The sequence below is a fragment of the Petromyzon marinus genome, chromosome 52 (genome assembly GCF_048934315.1).
Source record: "Petromyzon marinus isolate PM22_M1 ecotype Great Lakes invasive population chromosome 52, UKy_Petmar_22M1.pri1.0, whole genome shotgun sequence".
Classification (NCBI taxonomy): Eukaryota; Metazoa; Chordata; class Hyperoartia; order Petromyzontiformes; family Petromyzontidae; genus Petromyzon; species Petromyzon marinus.
In genome coordinates, this window is record NC_133718.1 from 12,151,403 (window position 1) to 12,170,912 (window position 19,510).

Sequence of the window (19,510 nt, forward strand, 5' to 3'; positions counted from 1 at the left end):
GTGGGGGGGGGGGGCATTTTGAGCATTATTACGGCCTTGGTTTACTGTGTGGCCCATGGTTTGGGTTGCATGGCCACAGCCGCACTAATGTGGCTTGTGTCTTTAACACATTTATAAATGTTGTGTCGTTAAAACCCGCCACCACCCGACACAGCCAACCAGTAAGGGTTGTCACGTAAACAGAACGTGCCAATTCGTCACGAGTACAGCACACCGGTGTGTTGGAGAGTCAAGCCACAACGTTTACAATCCGAGTACGACGTTTCGTGGTCACAGTCGCACTGTGCCTTTGTCTTTAAATTTCCATTCGTGAAGGAGGCGTGCGCAGTGGCCACCCCAGTGATTGTTGTCCAAGGCTTCCTGGTGGGTCGCGGAAACACCCAGTGAGATCCACCAGGATGGATCAGCCCCTCGTGGATTATCCATCCACCTCTTCCAAGACGAACCGGTCGACGCGAAAGATTGGGCCAACACACCACCACCCAGAGCGCGCTCATAGAGCGGAGGCTCATTCCTGCAGCAGTGGCGTGAACGAGCAAATGCAGCGCTGCGCCTTTAGCTTGACCGTCTCCTCTGGTGGAGGTTAAACGATTGATTTGTCAACACTGCGCAGTGCAGTACAGAACACCCCTCCCTAGTGGGGCAGTACAGAACACCCCTCCTGAGTGGGGCAGTACAGAACACCCATCCCGAGTGAGGCAGTACAGAACACCCCTCCTGTGTGAGGCAGTACAGAACACCCCTCCTGAGTGAGGCAGTACAGAACACCCCTCCTGTGTGGGGCAATACAGAACACCCCTCCTGAGTGAGGCAGTACAGAACACCCCTCCCTAGTGGGGCAGTACAGAACACCCCTCCCGAGTGAGGCAGTACAGAACACCCCTCCTGTGTGAGGCAGTACAGAACACCCCTCCTGAGTGAGGCAGTACAGAACACCCCTCCTGAGTGGGGCAGTACAGAACACCCCTCCTGAGTGAGGCAGTACAGAACACCCCTCCTGTGTGAGGCAGTACAGAACACCCCTCCTGAGTGGGGCAGTACAGAACACCCCTCCTGTGTGAGGCAGTACAGAACACCCCTCCTGAGTGGGGCAGTACAGAACACCCCTCCTGAGTGAGGCAGTACAGAACACCCCTCCTGTGTGGGGCAGTACAGAACACCCCTCCCGAGTGAGGCAGTACGGAACACCCCTCCCTAGTGAGGCAGTACAGAACACCCCTCCTGAGTGGGGCAGTACAGAACACCACTCCTGAGTGAGGCAGTACAGAACACCCCTCCCTAGTGAGGCAGTACAGAACACCCCTCCTGAGTGAGGCAGTACAGAACACCCCTCCTGTGTGAGGCAGTACAGAACACCCCTCCTGTGTGAGGCAGTACAGAACACCTCTCCTGAGTGAGGCAGTACAGAACACCCCTCCTGAGTGGGGCAGTACAGAACACCCCTCCTGAGTGAGGCAGTACAGAACACCCCTCCCTAGTGAGGCAGTACAGAACACCCCTCCTGAGTGGGGCAGTACAGAACACCCCTCCCTAGTGAGGCAGTACAGAACACCCCTCCCTAGTGGGGCAGTACAGAACACCCCTCCCTAGTGAGGCAGTACAGAACACCTCTCCTGAGTGAGGCAGTACAGAACACCCCTCCTGAGTGAGGCAGTACAGAACACCCCTCCCTAGTGGGGCAGTACAGAACACCCCTCCTGAGTGGGGCAGTACAGAACACCCCTCCCTAGTGGGGCAGTACAGAACACCCCTCCTGAGTGAGGCAGTACAGAACACCCCTCCTGAGTGAGGCAGTACAGAACACCCCTCCTGAGTGAGGCAGTACAGAGCACCCCTCCTGTGTGAGGCAGTACAGAACACCTCTCCTGAGTGAGGCAGTACAGAACACCCCTCCTGAGTGGGGCAGTACAGAACACCCCTCCCTAGTGGGGCAGTACAGAACACCCCTCCTGAGTGAGGCAGTACAGAACACCCCTCCTGAGTGAGGCAGTACAGAACACCCCTCCTGAGTGGGGCAGTACAGAACACCCCTCCTGAGTGAGGCAGTACAGAACACCCCTCCTGAGTGGGGCAGTACAGAACACCCCTCCTGAGTGGGGCAGTACAGAACACCCCTCCTGAGTGAGGCAGTACAGAACACCCCTCCTGTGTGAGGCAGTACAGAACACCTCTCCTGAGTGAGGCAGTACAGAACACCCCTCCTGAGTGGGGCAGTACAGAACACCCCTCCCTAGTGGGGCAGTACAGAACACCCCTCCTGAGTGAGGCAGTACAGAACACCCCTCCTGAGTGGGGCAGTACAGCACACACCTCCTGAGTGGGGCTGGTTTTGTGGGAGATGCCAGCGGCTAGGAGCAGCCTTCATCCAGCAGTTGATTGACCCCGGCTCATGGTACTGACGACTGTGGTCACTGTTCTCGCCTCTACTGGAGGGAGGACTTTGTTGGTGATGCTGCACTACCACCTCCTGGACATCGGTGATAAAGAGCTTCATAGCTCATCGGATTTCTCCAGGATAAATAAAGATTCTGATTAACAAAAACATCTCAACGTAGCATGATGTGATATTAATCAGGGCTATTCCCCGAAACGTCGCCTATTATCTGTATACATTTCGTATTTTTGACTCATTTGCTGAGGTTTTAGCAATTTACTGGGGATCATCGCTGCAATGACTACACGACAAGTCCACGCTGGTTTCGTCGATATTATCAATCATCAGCATGTCCTGCTACCCCTGCGACAACACTGCACGTGTGTATGTGTTTGCTTGTTGCCAATATAACAATAATAAAGGTTGCTCGATTAACAAACCAATTATGACCCAAAACGATGTTGTGTGTGGGGATGGCATCAGCCGTGGTGAATCCACTGCTGGATGAAGGCCTCCCCCAGCCGTCCTTACAGATTCGCACACCATGGTCACTGTGATCACCACGCTTGTTACCCAAGAACTGAGTCTTAGGATTCGTTTTATTCGCAGTAGGGGGCGCTGACTGCCTATGTAGACACCTTTATACAGGCAGTTATCGAATTACGAACGCCCGACTTACGAACACCCGTACTTACGAACCAGATTCCATGAAAAAAATAAGATGGACTTAAAACGCGAACTCGCAATTGCAAACTGAACCGAGGCATTTTTTTGTTTAGAGGAGCGATCCCCCGCGAGATGTAATGAGTCGGCCTCGCGCTGGGTGTGTGTGTGTAAGTGTGAGTGTGTGTGTAAGTGTGTGTATAAGTGTGTGTGTAAGTGTGAGAGTGTGTGTAAGTGTGAGTGTGTGTGTAAGTGTGAGTGTAAGTGTGTGTGTGAATGTATGTGTAAGTGTGAGGAGGGGGCTAAGCGGGCGCGGCACGGGCTAGAGAAGAGATGGAATGATGTGGTACAGGAGGACGTGGAGCTGAGTGGACTTGCCGATGACTGGTACCAGCGGTGTCAAGATCGGCCTCTGTGGAGGAGGCTCGTGAAGGATGCTACTGGGCAGTTGGAGGCAGTCGCCCTCCAACAACAACGGAGGGCGGAGGAGCGACGCTCACAACAACGAGCGGAGCGCCGGGTGGCTAAAGCACAGCAGGTTGGCACAGTAGGGGGCACAGGTGGTGCATCAGCCAGTCATCTCAGTCAGTCGACCCGTGGCACCTGGGTCTGCCCAGTGACCTCCTGCCAGCGGGCGTTCGACACTTCACGTGGCCTCACGGTGCACATAGCCTGGCACAAGCGTCGTGGTGACGTCACCGCCACTTAGTGGCGAATGGCGGTTGTTGTAAGTGTGAGAGTGTGTGTAAGTGTGAGTGTAAGTGTGAGTGTGTGTGTAAGTGTGAGTGCGTGAGTGTAAGTGTGAGTGTAAGTGTGAGTGTGTGTGTGTGTAAGTGTGAGTGTGTGTGTAAGTGTGTGTGTGTAAGTGTGAGTGTGTGTGTGTAAGTGTGAGTGTGTGTGTGAATGTGTGTGTAATTGTAAGAGTGTGTGTAAGTGTGAGTGTAAGTGTGAGAGTCTGTGTAAGTGTGTGTGTGTGTAAGTGTGAGTGTGTGTGTAAGTGTGTGTGTAATTGTGAATGAGTGTATAAGTGTGTGTGTAAGTGTGAGAGTGTGTATGTAAGTGTGAGTGTAAGTGTGTGTGTAAGTGTGAGTGTGTGTGTAAGTGTGAGTGTGTAAGTGTGAGTGTGTAAGTGTGTGTGTAAGTGTGAGTGTGTGTGTAAGTGTGTGTGTGTAAGTGTTGTGGGGAGCGGTAGTGTAGCGGTTAGCGCGCTGCGCTATGAACCTGGCGACCCGGGTTCGATTCCCGCTCACGGCCAACACCAGTGACGATTATCTAAACCGGTCCCGGGCCTCCCCTAGGTCGACTCAGCCTCAAATGAGTACCTGGTTCGGTGTGTAAACATTGCCACTAGGGAGACAAAGGCGGTCGGGCGTGGTGCTGGCCACCCACCCCCTCGTGTACCGTTCCGGCCTTCATAGGTGCCCGCTAAAAGCACTTGCCCCTACAGTCTGTTAAGGCTATATGGGGGATATTTGTGTTTATTTGTGTAAGTGTGTGTGTGTAAGTGTGTGTGTGTAAGTGTGAGCGTGTGTGTGTGCCTCAAATATTGGAAGAAGTCACCCCCTGTGAGTGGCTGGTTGAGGTGCCATCACTCTCACACTTAACTACAGGGGCATCTCACTCCTCAGTGTGCCAGGAAAGGTCCTGGCAAGGATTATTCAACATCGCCTTGCCAGGCACGCTGAGGAGAGGCTTGCGGAGCCCCAATGCGGTTTCAGGAAAGGGCGGTCCTGCACAGATGCCATATTTTCTGTCCGTCTGCTACAGCAGAGGTGTAGGGAATTCCAGCAAAACCTACATCTCTGCTTTATTGACCTGGTCAAGGCCTATGATACCATCAGTAGGCCTGGGCTCTGGGTCGTTCTTCGTGCTTTTGGAGTACCTGACCCTCTGCTCACGATCATTAAGGACCTTCATGATGGTGAGCGGGCCAGGGTAAAACTACGTGGCCGGGAGTCAGAGCCATTCCCTGTACACCTTGGGGTGCGACAGGGATGTCCTCTGGCTCCCACATTATTTAGCATCTATTTTGACCACGTAGTTCGTGAAGTCTTCAATAGCTGTACCGGGGGAATCTCCATATGGTACAGATATAATGGGAGGCTGATCGATGTCCGGGTGCGGTCAAGGGACGGCTCCCTATTGCTCAACCACGTTATGTATGCTGATGATTTGGTAATAGCTGCTCATTCAGAGAAGGAGTTGGAGACGCTGCTGCTGAGACTGGAGCGTGCCACTAAGAGATGGAGCCTTACCATCAGCCCCACCAAAACTAAGCACCTGCCTGGGTATTTTGTACCATCGGACACTCCACCCCCACAACTCCCAATCGGTGATGGGGCAGTTGTGGAGAGAGTGGAGAGTTTCCCATACCTGGGCAGTGTGCTTATGACCGGCTCCAGTTTAACAGCAGAGGTCTCAGTCCGAATCAGTCGAGCGGCAATATCTTTTCATCGGTTGCGTAACGCTGTGTGGAAGCTACCTGGTCTGTCGCTCCGCACTAAGCTTCAGGTCTTCTCGGCCACGGTCATTCCCTCCCTTCTCTACGCTTGCGAAAAGTGGACCCCCTAACGGAACATCTTCGCCGGTTAGAAACATTTAGGCTGGCCTGCCTACGATCCATCCTGGGTTTAACCAGGCTGGATTGTGTGAGGCGCTCACAAATCCTTGAAAGATCTGGGCAAGGTCCCATCGGTGAGCTCCTTCGGCAGGCAAGGCTGCGATGGCTGGGTCATGTAGCCCGCATGCCCAGCCACCGCATGCCGAAACAGCTTTTGTTCGGCCGGATTGAGGGGGCTAAACGGGCGCGGCACGGGCTAGAGAAGATATGGAGTGATGTGGTACAGGAGGACGTGGAGCTGAGTAGACTTGCCGATGACTGGTACCAGCGGTGTCAAGATCGGCCTCTGTGGAGGAGGCTCGTGAAAGATGCTACTGGGCAGTTGGAGGTAGTCGTCCTCCAACAACAACGGAGGGCGGAGGAGCGACGCTCACAACAACGAGCGGAGCGCCGGGTGGCTGAAGCACAGCAGGTTGGCACAGTAGGGGGCACAGGTGGTGCATCAGCCAGTCATCTCAGTCAGTCGACCCGTGGCACCTGGGTCTGCCCCGTGACCTGCCAGCGGGCGTTCGACACTTCACGTGGCCTCAGGGTGCACATAGCCTGGCACAAGCGTCGTGGTGACGTCACCGCCACTTAGTGACGAATGGCGGTTGTTGTTATTGTGTGTGTAAGTGTGTGTGTGAGTGTGTGTGTAAGTGTGTGTGTAAGTGTGAGTGTGTGTGCAAGTGTGTGTGTAAGTGTGAGTGTGTGTGTAAGTGTAAGTGTGTGTGTAAGTGTGAGTGTGTGTGTAAGTGTGTGTGTAAGTGTAAGTGTGTGTGTAAGTGTGAGTGTGTGTAAGTGTGAGTGTGTGTGTAAGTGTGAGTGTGTGTGTAAGTGTGAGTGTGTGTGTAAGTGTGAGTGTGTGTTAAGTGTGAGTGTGTGTAAGTGTGAGTGTGTGTGTAAGTGTGAGTGTGTGTGTAAGTGTAAGTGTGTGTGTAAGTATGAGTGTGTGTTTAAGTGTAAGTGTTGGGAGGGAGCGGTAGCGCGCTGCGCTACGAATCTGGCGACCCGGGTTCGATTCACACTCACGGCCACCACCAGTGACGATTCTTTGAACCGGTCCCGGGCCTCCCCTAGGTCGATTCAGCCTCAAATGAGTACCTGGTGCAGTGTGTAAACATCGCCACTAGGGAGACAAAGGCGGCCGGGCGTGGTGTTGGCCACGCACCCCCTCGTGTGCTGTGCCGGCCCTCATAGGTGCTCGTTAACAGCACTTGCCCCAATAGTCTGTTCATGCTAAACGGGGGATCTTTGTTTTGTGTGTGGGGGTAGCGGTAGTGCAATGGGTAGCACGCTGTGCTACCAACCTGGCGACGAAAGTTAAATTCCCACTCACGATTAACACCGGTGACGATTACCTGAATGGGACCTGGGCCTCCCCTAGGTCGACTCAGACCTCAAATGAGTACCTGGTGCGATGTGTAAACATCGCCACTCGGTACGTGTGTGTGTGTGCCCCGTGTGTGTGCGTGTGTCCCGTGTGTCTGTGTGTGCCCGTGTGTCTGCGTGTGTCCCGTGTGTGTGCGTGTGTCCCGTGTGTCTGCGTGTGTCCCGTGTGTCTGTGTGTGCCCGTGTGTCTGCGTGTGTCCCGTGTGTCTGCGTGTGTCCCGTGTGTCTGTGTGTGTCCCGTGTGTGTGCGTGTGTCCCGTGTGTCTGCGTGTGTCCCGTGTGTCTGTGTGTGCCCGTGTGTCTGTGTGTGCCCGTGTGTGTGTGTGCCCCGTGTGTGTGCGTGTGCCCCGTGTATCTGCGTCGTGTGTGTGCATGTGCCCCGTGTATCTGTGTGTGCCCGTGTGTCTGCGTGTGTCCGTGTGTCTGCAATTGTGGTTACTCATTGCCCCTCTTCCAACTCCAGGCTAGCCTCAGGACTTAAGGTAAGTGAACATAAAACTGTTTTTTTCAGATTATGTTACTTTATTATTATGTTTTATTTACGATATCGTTTTTTTCCTGCAGTGTACGAACGGGTATCAGGAACAAATTAAGTTCGTAACTCGAGGACTGCCCTATTGATGGTTATTTTGGCAAACTTTGACCGTGACACCTTACACCAATGGCCTACTCTTGCGAATGACAACAGGGGATCTTATTAACCAGAACGGACGCTGGATATCGAACCGTGAACCTCTGCAACAAGTGGTGAACGCGCCACGGCAGGGCCAATGTTCATTGCCCCACAGCTGTCGCCATTCGCCACGAAGTGGCCGTGATGTCACAACGGCGCTTGTGCCTTTGTGCCAGGCTACGTGCACCTTGAGGCTATCGCGTGAAGTGTGGAAGGCTCCCGTGGCTGGCGGGAGAAGGTCACGTGACAGACCCTGGCAGGTGCACCACCTGTGCTCGTCGCTATGCCAACTTTCTGCGCTTTAGCCGCCCGGCGATCTGTTCGTTGTTGTGAGCGTCCCTCATCTACCCCCCGCTGTTGTTGGAGGGCGACTGCCTCACCCACCCAGCAGCGTCCTTCAGGATCCTGCTTCATAGAGAGCAAAATTAACACCGCTGGTATTACTCATCGGCAAGTCCACCCAGCTCCTCATCCTCCTGTACCACATCACTCCATCACTTCTCTAGCCCGTGCCTCTCCTTGTCCGCACTCACCCTGTCACTCACCCTGTCACTCATCCACCACTCACCCTGTCACTCATCCCCACTCACCCTCTCACTCATCCCCACTCACCCTGTCACTCATCCACCACTCACCCTGTCACTCACCCTGTCACTCCCCTGTCACTCATCCACCACTCACCCTGTCACTCATCCACCACTCACCCTGTCACCCCATTTATCCTCCACCAACCTCTCCCCTCTCATCCCCCCTCATTCCCAGCCTCTCATCACCTCCTCCTCATCCCCACCCACGCCTCTCATCATCATGAGCCATCGTCGTTCCACTGCTGGATAAAGTCCACCGCCAATCACGATCCTGCGATGTCGTGATCGTCCACTTGGGCCACCTTCACGCTGATGACGACGCGACGCGCTTCTTGTCCCCCCCCTTCATCCCCCCCCTTCATCCCCCCCTTCATCCCCCCCCCCTTCATCCCCCCCCTTCATCCCCCCCCTTCATCCCCCGCAGCCCCCCCCCCTGCCCGCATCTCCTCCTGCCCGCGGTGACGTCACCCGCCCCCGGGTCCCTTTAAACGCGCGCAGAGGGGCGGCGCGTGCACAGCGCATTGCGAGGAGGAGCAGGAGGAGGTGGAGGAGGAGAGAGACAGAGAGAGAAGCAATGGCGAGCGACGCGGCTCCGTGTGGAAGCGACGCGGGCCACGGAGGAATGGGTCTGCAGGGTGGAGGGGGGATCGGTGGAGGGTCACCGTGCCCTGTGGATGGCGGGGCATCCATGGTGGTGGTCGTGGGCGAATTGAGCAGTGAAGAGCAGCTGAGAGTCGCTGTGGAGGATGTGGAGCGAGGTGAGTTGCAGCGGCTGTGTGTGTGTCTTGCGGTGTGTGTGTGTGTCTTGCGGTGTGTGTGTGTGTGTGTCTTGCGGTGTGTGTGTGTGTCTTGCGGCGTGTGTGTGTGTCTTGCGGTGTGTGTGTGTCTTGCGGTGTGTGTGTGTGTGTCTTGCGGTGTGTGTGTGTCTTGCGGCTGTGTGTGTGGGTGTCAGTGTGTGTGTGTCTTGCGGCGTGTGTGTGTCTTGCGGTGTGTGTGTGTCTTGCGGTGTGTGTGTGTGTCTTGCGGTGTGTGTGTGTCTTGCGGTGTGTGTGTGTGTCTTGTGGTGTGTGTGTCTTGTGGTGTGTGTGTGTGTCTTGTGGTGTGTGTGTGTCTTGCGGCTGTGTGTGTGGATGTCAGTGTGTGTGTGTCTTGCGGCGTGTGTGTGTGTGTGTTTTGCGGCGTGTGTGTCTTGCGGTGTGTGTGTCTTGCGGTGTGTCAGTGTGTGTGTCAGTGTGTGTGTGTCAATGTGTGTGTGTCTTGCGGTGTGTGTGTGTCGGGGAACGTGTCTGTGTGTGTGAGGAGCGGTGGCGCAGTGGTTAGCGCACTGCGCTACGAACCTGGCAACCTGAGATCGATTATCGCCTGATACCACCGGGCAACGACAGCTGAACGAATCGTGGGCTTCCCGTGGGTTGACTCGGCCTGAAATAAACGCCCGGTGCGGTGTGTAAGCATCAGAACTGGGGGGAGGGTGGGAGAGACAAAAGCGGTCGGGCGTGGCCCTGCCCAGACCCCCCCCGCCCGTGCGCGCCATGGCAGTCTGAATGGGCGCTCGCGAGCAGCGCTCTCCCCAACGATCTGTGCAAGGCTACACCGCTGGAGATCCTTGTATGTGCACATGGCGCTGCGTGTGTGCTGCTGTAGGGGAGAGGCAGCACAGACGGTAGCGCACTGCGCTACGAACCCGGTGACCCGAGTTCGATTCCAGCTCTACGAGCAATAACAGTGATGAATATTTGAACCGGTCGTGAGCTTCCCCTGGATCAACTCGGCCTTAAATCAGTACCAGCTGCGGTGTGACAAACATCAGCACTGGGGAAGAGGGGGGGGAGGCAGCTGGGCGTGGTTCAGCCACAGCACTTCATCGTGCGCCGTGTGGCGGCCTTCACCGGTGCTCGCTACACAGCACTCGCCACAACAGCCTCTTAGCGGTCACCTGGGGGGGGGGGGGGGGAATCTTTGTCTGCCGTTGTCAGTGTGTGTCTGTGTGTCTGTGCGGGTGTGGGTGTGTCTGTGTCTGTGCGGGTGTGTCTGTGTCTGTGCGGGTGTGTCTGTGTCTGTGCGGGTGTGTCTGTGTCTGTGCGGGTGTGTCTGTGTCTGTGCGGGTGTGTCTGTGTCTGTGCGGGTGTGTCTGTGTCTGTGCGGGTGTGTCTGTGTCTGTGCGGGTGTGTCTGTGTCTGTGCGGGTGTGTCTGTGTCTGTGCGGGTGTGTCTGTGTCTGTGCGGGTGTGTCTGTGTCTGTGCGGGTGTGTCTGTGTCTGTGCGGGTGTGTCTGTGTCTGTGCGGGTGTGTCTGTGTCTGTGCGGGTGTGTCTGTGTCTGTGCGGGTGTGTCTGTGTCTGTGCGGGTGTGTCTGTGTCTGTGCGGGTGTGTCTGTGTCTGTGCGGGTGTGTCTGTGTCTGTGCGGGTGTGTCTGTGTCTGTGCGGGTGTGTCTGTGCGGGTGTGTCTGTGCTGGTGTGTCTGTGCGGGTGTGTCTGTGCGGGTGTGTCTGTGCGGGTGTGTCTGTGCGGGTGTGTCTGTGCGGGTGTGTCTGTGCGGGTGTGTCTGTGCGGGTGTGTCTGTGCGGGTGTGTCTGTGCGGGTGTGTCAGTGTGTCTGTGCGGGTGTGTCAGTGTGTCTGTGCGGGTGTGTCAGTGTGTCTGTGCGGGTGTGTCAGTGTGTCTGTGCGGGTGTGTCAGTGTGTCTGTGCGGGTGTGTCAGTGTGTCTGTGCGGGTGTGTCAGTGTGTCTGTGCGGGTGTGTCAGTGTCAGTGTGGGTGTGTCAGTGTGTGTGTGTATCAGTGGGTGTGTCCCCGTGTGTATATGTGTGTGTGTGTTGCTGTGTGTTGCTGTGTGTCTGTCTCTACGTACGTGTCTTTGTGTGTTTGTGCTTTTGTCTTAATATCTTGAGATGTATTCGCACGCGATATGAATGGATGACTAATTGTAATTAAGGCCCCTCTGTGCGCGCGTCTAATTATCAATCACGTATTGCAATCACGTATTATAATTAAATGCTTGCATCTATTAACGGTAAATCATGTAAAATAGCAATTACCACGCGGATAATGTCGCAGTGTATCTCACACAAGGCAATGATCACGTAGGATCGGTCTGTCGCCAGCGTCTTCCTAACTGGGGAGTGGTGGGTGCAGATCGCGCACTGCGCTACGAACCAGGCCACCCGAGTTCGATTCCCGCTCACGACCAAATAACAGTGACAGCGAATATTCGAACCGGTCATGAGCCTCCCGTAGGTCTACTCAGCCTCAAATGTGTACCCGGTGCGATATGCAAACATTGCCACTCGGAAGACAAAGGCGGCTGGGCATGGTCATCGCCACCCATCCCGCATGCGCCGTTCCTGCCTTTATAGGTGCTCGCTAATAGCACTTGCCTCCATAAATCCGTTAAGGCTATACGGGGGATCTTTGTCTGTTTGTCCTCTGCTCGCATCCGTCCTCCGCGCGGGGCGTGACCCGCGCGGGGCGTGACCCGCGTGTGTTCGCCGCATCGATCTCCCGCATCGATCTCTCCATAGGCTTAGCCCTAAACTACAGTGAGGGAAAAAAGTATTTGATCCCCTGCTGATTTTGTACGTTTGCCCACTGACAAAGAAATGACCAGTCTATAATTTTAATGGTCGGTTTATTTGAACAGTGAGAGACAAAATAACAACAACATTAATCCAGAAAAACGCATGTCAAAAATGTTATAAATTGATTTGCATTTTATTGAGGGAAATAAGTATTTGACCCCCTCTCAATCAAAAAGATTTCTGGCTCCCAGGTGTCTTTTATATAGGTAACGAGCTGAGATTAGGAGCACACTCTTAAAGGGAGTGCTCCTAATCTCAGCTTGTTACCTGTATATAAGACATCTGTCCACAGAAGCAATCAATCAATCAGATTCCAAACTCTCCACCATGGCCAAGACCAAAGAGCTCTCCAAGGATGTCAGGGACAAGATTGTAGACCTACACAAGGCTGGAATGGGCTACAAGACCATTGCCAAGCAGCTTGGTGAGAAGGTGACAACAGTTGGTGCGATTATTCGCAAATGGAAGAAACACAAAAGAACTGTCAATCTCCCTCGGCCTGGGGCTCCATGCAAGATCTCACCTCGTGGAGTTGCAATGATCATGAGAACGGTGAGGAATCAGCCCATAACTACACGGGAGGATCTTGTCAATGATCTCAAGGCAGCTGGGACCATAGTCACCAAGAAAACAATCGGTAACACACTACACCGTGAAGGACTGAAATCCTGCAGCGCCCGCAAGGTCCCCCTGCTCAAGAAAGCACGTATACATGCCCGTCTGAAGTTTGCCAATGAACATCTGAATGATTCAGAGGACAACTGGGTGAAAGTGTTGTGGTCAGATGAGACCAAAATGGAGCTCTTTGGCATCAACTCAACTCGCCGTGTTTTGAGGAGGAGGAATGCTGCCTATGACCCCAAGAACACCATCCCAACCGTCAAACATGGAGGTGGAAATATTATGCTTTGGGGTGTTTTTCTGCTAAGGGGACAGGACAACTTCACCACATCAAAGGGACGATGGACGGGGCCATGTACCGTCAAATCTTGGGTGAGAACCTCCTTCCCTCAGCCAGGGCATTGAAAATGGGTCGTGGATGGGTATTCCAGCATGACAATGAGCCAAAACACACGGCCAAGGCAACAAAGGAGTGGCTCAAGAAGAAGCACATTAAGGTCCTGGAGTGGCCTAGCCAGTCTCCAGACCTTAATCCCATAGAAAACATGTGGAGGGAGCTGAAGGTTCGAGTTGCCATACGTCAGCATCAAAACCTTAATGACTCGGAGAAGATCGGCAAAGAGGAGTGGGACAAAATCCCTCCTGAGATGTGTGCAAACCTGGTGGCCAACTACAAGAAACGTCTGACCTCTGTGATTGCCAACAAGGGTTTTGCCACCAAGTACCAAGTGATGTTTTGCAGAGAGGTCAAATACTTATTTCCCTCATTAAAATGCAAATCAATTTATAACATTTTTTACATGCGTTTTTCTGGATTATTTTGTTGTTATTCTGTCTCTTACTGGTCAACCTACCATACAAATTATAGACTGATCATTTCTTTGTCAGTGGGCAAACGTACAAAATCAGCAGGGGATCAAATACTTTTTTCCCTCACTGTAGCCCCAACGTGAGAGAGCAGCTCCAGCCACAGCCCCTGGCTCTAACATTAACCCAGGCCCTAACCCCAGCCCTGTCTCTAACACTCTCCCAGGTTCCTACCCCAGCCCTGCCTCTAACACTATCCCAGGTCCCTACCCCAGCCCTGTCTCTAACACTATCCCAGGTCCCTACCCCAGCCCTGTCTCTAACACTAACCCAGGTCCCATACCCCAGCCCTGTCTCTAACACTAACCCAGGTCCTAACCCCAGCCCTGTCTCTAACATTATCCCAGGTCCCTACCCCAGCCCTGTCGCTAACACTATCCCAGGTCCCTACCCCAGCCCTGTCTCTAACACTATCCCAGGTCCTAACCCCAGCCCTGTCTCTAACATTATCCCAGGTTCCTACCCCAGCCCTGTCTCTAACACTATCCCAGGTCCTAACCCCAGCCCTGTCTCTAACACTAACCCAGGCCCTAACCCCAGCCCTGTCTCTAACACTATCCCAGGTCCCTACCACAGCTCTGTCTCTAACACTATCCCAGGTCCCTACCCCAGCCCTGTCTCTAACACTAACCCAGGTCCCTACCCCAGCCCTGTCTCTAACACTAACCCAGGTCCCATACCCCAGCCCTGTCTCTAACACTATCCCAGGTCCTAACTCCAGCCCTGTCTCTAACACTAAGCCAGGTCCCTACCCCAGCCCTGTCTCTAACACTATCCCAGGTTCCTACCCCAGCCCTGTCTCTAACACTATCCCAGGTCCTAACCCCAGCCCTGTCTCTAACACTATCCCAGGTTCCTACCCCAGCCCTGTCTCTAACACTAACCCAGGTCCTAACCCCAGCCCTGTCTCTAACACTATCCCAGGTCCCTACCCCAGCCCTGTCTCTAACACTATCCCAGGTCCTAACCCCAGCCCTATCTCTAACACTATCCCAGGTCCCTACCCCAGCCCCAGCCCTGTCTCTAACCCATAACCCGATTCCTAACTCTAACCCCTCACTCATCTCTTATCCTAGTCCTAGACCCAGCCCTAGTCCTCACCCTAGCCCCTGTCCTATATCTAACCATAGCCCTTTCCATTATCTGTCATCCTAGCCCTAACCCCTAATCCCTGCCCTATCTATAACCTTCATTCTGACACGAGTACCCATTTATAAATCTAACACGAACAATTGTCATGACTCTGGACCTCACCCATAACCCGAGCGATAGTCCTCGAACTCTAACCCAGCCATTGCTCTAACCCCAAACCCACACACGAGTCACAACCCTCACACGAGTCACAACCTTCACACGAGTCACAACCCTCACACGAGTCACAACCCTCACACGAGTCACAACCCACACACGAGTCACAACCCTCACACGAGTCACAACCCACACACGAGTCACAACCTACACACGAGTCACAGCCCACACACGAGTCACAACCCTCACACGAACCCCGTCCATTACCCTCGCCCCAACACAGGCCCGAACAGTGCTCTAGGACCAAGCTCAAGCCTAACACTTGCCGTCATGCCAGCAGTTGTTCTAACCCTTCTCCCACCGATTGTCATAGCCCTAAACATTAACCCTAATCCCAACTCTTTCCTAACCCTTGTTCCAATTCTAACCTTAACCTTGACTTTAACCACAACCCTAAACCCCTTGATTCCAATGCCAGCTATTTCCTTAGTTCTAACCATAGTTACAACCCTAACCTTGATACTCACCACAGCCCTAATCCTAATGCTAGTCTTCACTTTGACCATAACCCTAAGTCTAACCGTCGTAGCCCTAACCCTCGCAGTAACTCTAGTCCTGACCTTGACCCTACAGCTACAACCAGAACACTAAGCCCCCTGGTTTTGGCCACTAAATCCATGCACCCTCGCGCTAACCCCAGTTCTACTGTCAGCTCTAACTCCAGTTCTACTGTCAGCTCTAACCCAAGTTCTACTGTCAGCTCTAACCCCAGTTCTACTGTCAGCTTTAATCCCAGTTCTACTGTCAGCTTTAACCCCAGTTTTACTGTCAGCTCTAACCCTAGTTCTACTGTCAGCTCTAACCCCAGTTCTACTGTCAGCTCTAACCCCAGTTCTACTGTCAGCTTTAACCCCAGTTCTACTGTCAGCTCTAACTCCAGTTCTACTGTCAGCTCTAACCCAAGTTCTACTGTCAGCTCTAACCCAAGTTCTACTGTCAGCTCTAACTCCAGTTCTACTGTCAGCTTTAACCCCAGTTCTACTGTCAGTTCTAAGCCCAGTTCTACTGACAGCTCTAACCCCAGTTCTACTGTCAGCTTTAACCCCAATTCTACTGTCAGCTTTAACCCCAGTTCTACTGTCAGCTTTAACCCCAGTTCTACTGTCAGCTCTAAGCCCAGTTCTACTTTCAGCTCTAACCCCAGTTCTACTGTCAGCTCTAACCCCAGTTCTACTGTCAGCTCTAACCCCAGTTCTACTGTCAGCTCTAACCCCAGTTCTACTGTCAGCTCTAACCCCAGTTCTACTGTCAGCTCTAACCCCAGTTCTACTGTCATCTCTAACCCCAGTTCTACTGTCAGCTCTAACTCCAGTTCTCCAGCTCTAAGCCCAGTTCTCCAGCCCCAGTCCTAAACCTTAACGCTAAGTCTCTAAGCCCAGTTCTACTGTTAGCTCTAACTCCAGTTATCCAGCCCTAGTCCTACACCATCTCAGTGCTGTGATTTTATCAAATATTTAAGATTTAAATATAAATCACGTGGTGATTTAATGCGGGGTCTCTCCATATATCTCATCCTCATCATTCTCGTCAACATGCGGGGGTGGTGGTGGCTACACTGCACGTGGCCTGTAATCCACGATTGTGGAAGCAGAAGTGAGGGTCGGTGGATCAGGCAGGGAGGTCACGAAACTCCCTTCCTCGCCAGGAGAAGGCGATGCAGCACAGTGTGGACTCATCTCCTTCTGTTCCAACTCCCTTACCGTGGGCGTAGAGGATCCATCTGTATGGGATAGAGTGTTTCCCCCTCACACGTGGGTTTTTTTTTATCTGGGTGCTGGCCATGATATCCTATATATGATATATATTTAAAAAAATGTTAATATTATCTTGTTGAACACTCCAGAGAATATTTTAACATCAAATCAGATTTGTTTTCTGAATAGCAGGAATCACAATACAGCTATGGTATCATTATTATATAATTACCCGTGGTATTAATTGGGGCATGCGTGGGTAGTCGGTGTGTACGTTACCATGGCCGCATCTCGCCCTGTAACAGCCCCGCAAGAGTGAAACACAACCATGGTCGCTTTAACGCATTCAGTCCAACAACAACAACATCAACTACCCGCCGTGCCTGCACCAGAACAATGATGCACACTCACAACAGCCGAGCTGTCCGCCTGTGACCAAGTGTGGGGAGCGGTGGCGCGGCGATTGGCGCAACTGCGCTGCGAACCCGGCGACCCGAGTAATATTGCAATGACAGTGACGATGATGATCTGGACCGGTGATGGCCCTCCTCCTCCTCACACAACACAACACTCTCTACCCTGGTCGACTCATCAACATCGGCACTGAGGAGACAAAGGCGGCCGGGCGTGGTGCTGGCCACGACCTCGTGTGCCGCGTCGACCTTCATCGGTGCTACCCGCTGACAGCACTTGCCCCTGCAGTCTGTTGAGGCTACACGGGGGACCTTTACCTTTGTGCCGTGGAAAGGCTCAATGGTGAACGAGGAAGGGCACGATGGTGAACGAGGAAGGTCCCGAGGCCTGCGGCTTGGTTGAGGGGGTGAGGGGGTGAGGGGGTGAGGGGGTGTGTGGGTATGTGGGTGAGGGGGTGAGGGGGTGTGTGGGTGAGGGGGTGAGGGGGTGAGGGGGTGAGGGGGTGTGTGGGTGTGTGGGTGAGGGGGTGTGTGGGTGAGGGGGTGTGTGGGTGAGGGGGTGAGGGGGTGTGTGGGTGTGTGGGTGAGGGGGTGAGGGGGTGTGTGGGTGTGTGGGTGAGGGGGTGTGTGGGTGTGTGGGTGAGGGGGTGTGTGGGTGAGGGGGTGTGTGGGTGTGTGGGTGAGGGGGTGTGTGGGTGTGTGGGTGAGGGGGTGTGTGGGTGTGTGGGTGAGGGGGTGTGTGGGTGAGGGGGTGTGTGGGTGTGTGGGTGAGGGGGTGTGTGGGTGTGTGGGTGAGGGGGTGAGGGGGTGTGTGGGTGAGGGGGTGAGGGGGTGAGGGGGTGAGGGGGTGTGTGGGTGAGGGGGTGTGTGGGTGAGGGGGTGTGTGGGTGAGGGGGTGTGTGGGTGGGTGTGTGGGTGTGTGGGTGAGGGGGTGTGTGGGTGTGTGGGTGAGGGGGTGTGTGGGTGTGTGGGTGAGGGGGTGAGGGGGTGTGTGGGTGAGGGGGTGAGGGGGTGAGGGGGTGAGGGGGTGTGTGGGTGAGGGGGTGTGTGGGTGAGGGGGTGAGGGGGTGTGTGGGTGTGTGGGTGAGGGGGTGAGGGGGTGTGTGGGTGTGTGGGTGAGGGGGTGTGTGGGTGTGTGGGTGAGGGGGTGTGTGGGTGAGGGGGTGTGTGGGTGTGTGGGTGAGGGGGTGTGTGGGTGAGGGGGTGTGTGGGTGAGGGGGTGTGTGGGTGAGGGGTGTGTGGGTGAGGGGGTGAGGGGGTGTGTGGGTGAGGGGGTGTGTGGGTGAGGGGGTGTGTGGGTGAGGGGGTGTGTGGGTGTGTGGGTGTGTGGGTGTGTGGGTGAGGGGGTGTGTGGGTGTGTGGGTGTGTGGGTGAGGGGGTGTGTGGGTGTGTGGGTGAGGGGGTGTGTGGGTGAGGGGGTGAGGGGGTGTGTGGGTGAGGGGGTGTGTGGGTGAGGGGGTGTGTGGGTGAGGGGGTGTGTGGGTGAGCGGTAGACAGGATAGGTGAGCGGGTGTGTGCGCTAGAAATGGGGATCGGGTTAGAACGCGGTGTGCGCCAGAAAGCGAGCTATGCGGTAACACAGTGTTAGTACCGGAGGTTCAGCTTCACTGGTGTGTACTTGAAATGGCGTGCATTAGTATGAGATGTGCGTGAGAACAAGACGTGTGTGTACTGCTTTGTGGTTAACGGGGTGAGCGTTAGAACGCCGGGGTGGCGCGCGCGCTGCGAAGGGGCGAGTCTGGAGAGGCCACCGGTCTCCCCACTCGCTCCACACGCCCCCTCGTCCTCGGGACTCCGAATGAGCCCCCCTACGAACCCCCACGACTCGCACGAAGTGGTGCATCGGAGTGCGTGGGTAGGTGAGGGGGGGGGGGCTCTGCCCGTGCCCCACGGCCCCCAACGCCCCCCACTTCGATGCGAAATTCTGCAGTCTTAGCTGCACCCCGCGTCTCCTCCCTGCAATGAACGAACGGACGCGACGGGACGGCGGAGGGATGATGATGAATCTAATTACAATGATGATGATGATTACGATTTATTATAATTGCTCCGGTGTCTATGCTGCGGTTACACGTTCGGTCCAAGTAGCTGGCTCCACGTGTTGATAGCCGGCGGCGGTCAAGGCTAGTGAAGGAGCGCGAGGCGAGGAGTGGAACTCGCCCGTGAAGACGTCACCGGTGAGAGAGACGGCGCCATGGAACAGTCGTCTCGCGCGCAACGTTCAGGGTGGAGCCCCCACGTCGCAGACACGCGGGCGGTGTCGGCGAGATTGCGGGGGGAGGTCTTCGTCCAGCAGTGGATCGCCCATGGCTGATGGCGGCGATGATGATGATGATCAAGTAGCGCTAATTCACGTGCAAGTGCTTTATTTTGCGTGGTTGGAGGCTTGTGGGCCGAAACGTAGATTTCCTTTGTGTGTTTCATTGAGTGATGTGGTACTTGGTAGGGAGGAGCTGAGAGAGGGAAATTAAATCCATCCCCTTTGTTGGGGCGAGACGCAGGGAGCGGCCGAGTCGGCGATGATTGACCGGCGTGAGCGTGCGTCAGTCGAGGTGTGCGGAGTGGCGGAGCGGCGGTCAGCGCGATGCCGAGTGACGATTATCTGAACCGGTCCTGGGGCTCCCCTAGGTCGACTCGGCCTCAAATGACTACCTGGTGCGATGTGTACACGTCGCTACGAAGGGAGGCAAAGGCGGCCGGGCGTGGTGCTGGCCACCCACCCCCTCGTGTGCCACAGTGCCGGCC

The 19,510-nt window shown here is 54.8% G+C and overlaps 1 protein-coding gene across 1 annotated transcript in view; it reads left to right on the forward strand.

Moving 5' to 3' along the window:
- The first annotated feature begins 8,787 nt into the window (after window positions 1-8,787).
- Window positions 8,788-19,510, forward strand: part of LOC116953664 (microtubule-associated protein 1B-like) — a 40,643-nt gene continuing 29,920 nt past the window's right edge. The window contains exon 1 of the mRNA XM_076051867.1: window positions 8,788-9,046. Within this exon, the coding sequence (XP_075907982.1) occupies window positions 8,863-9,046 (184 nt within the window). The 5' untranslated portion in view covers window positions 8,788-8,862. The remainder of the gene's footprint in view (window positions 9,047-19,510) is intronic.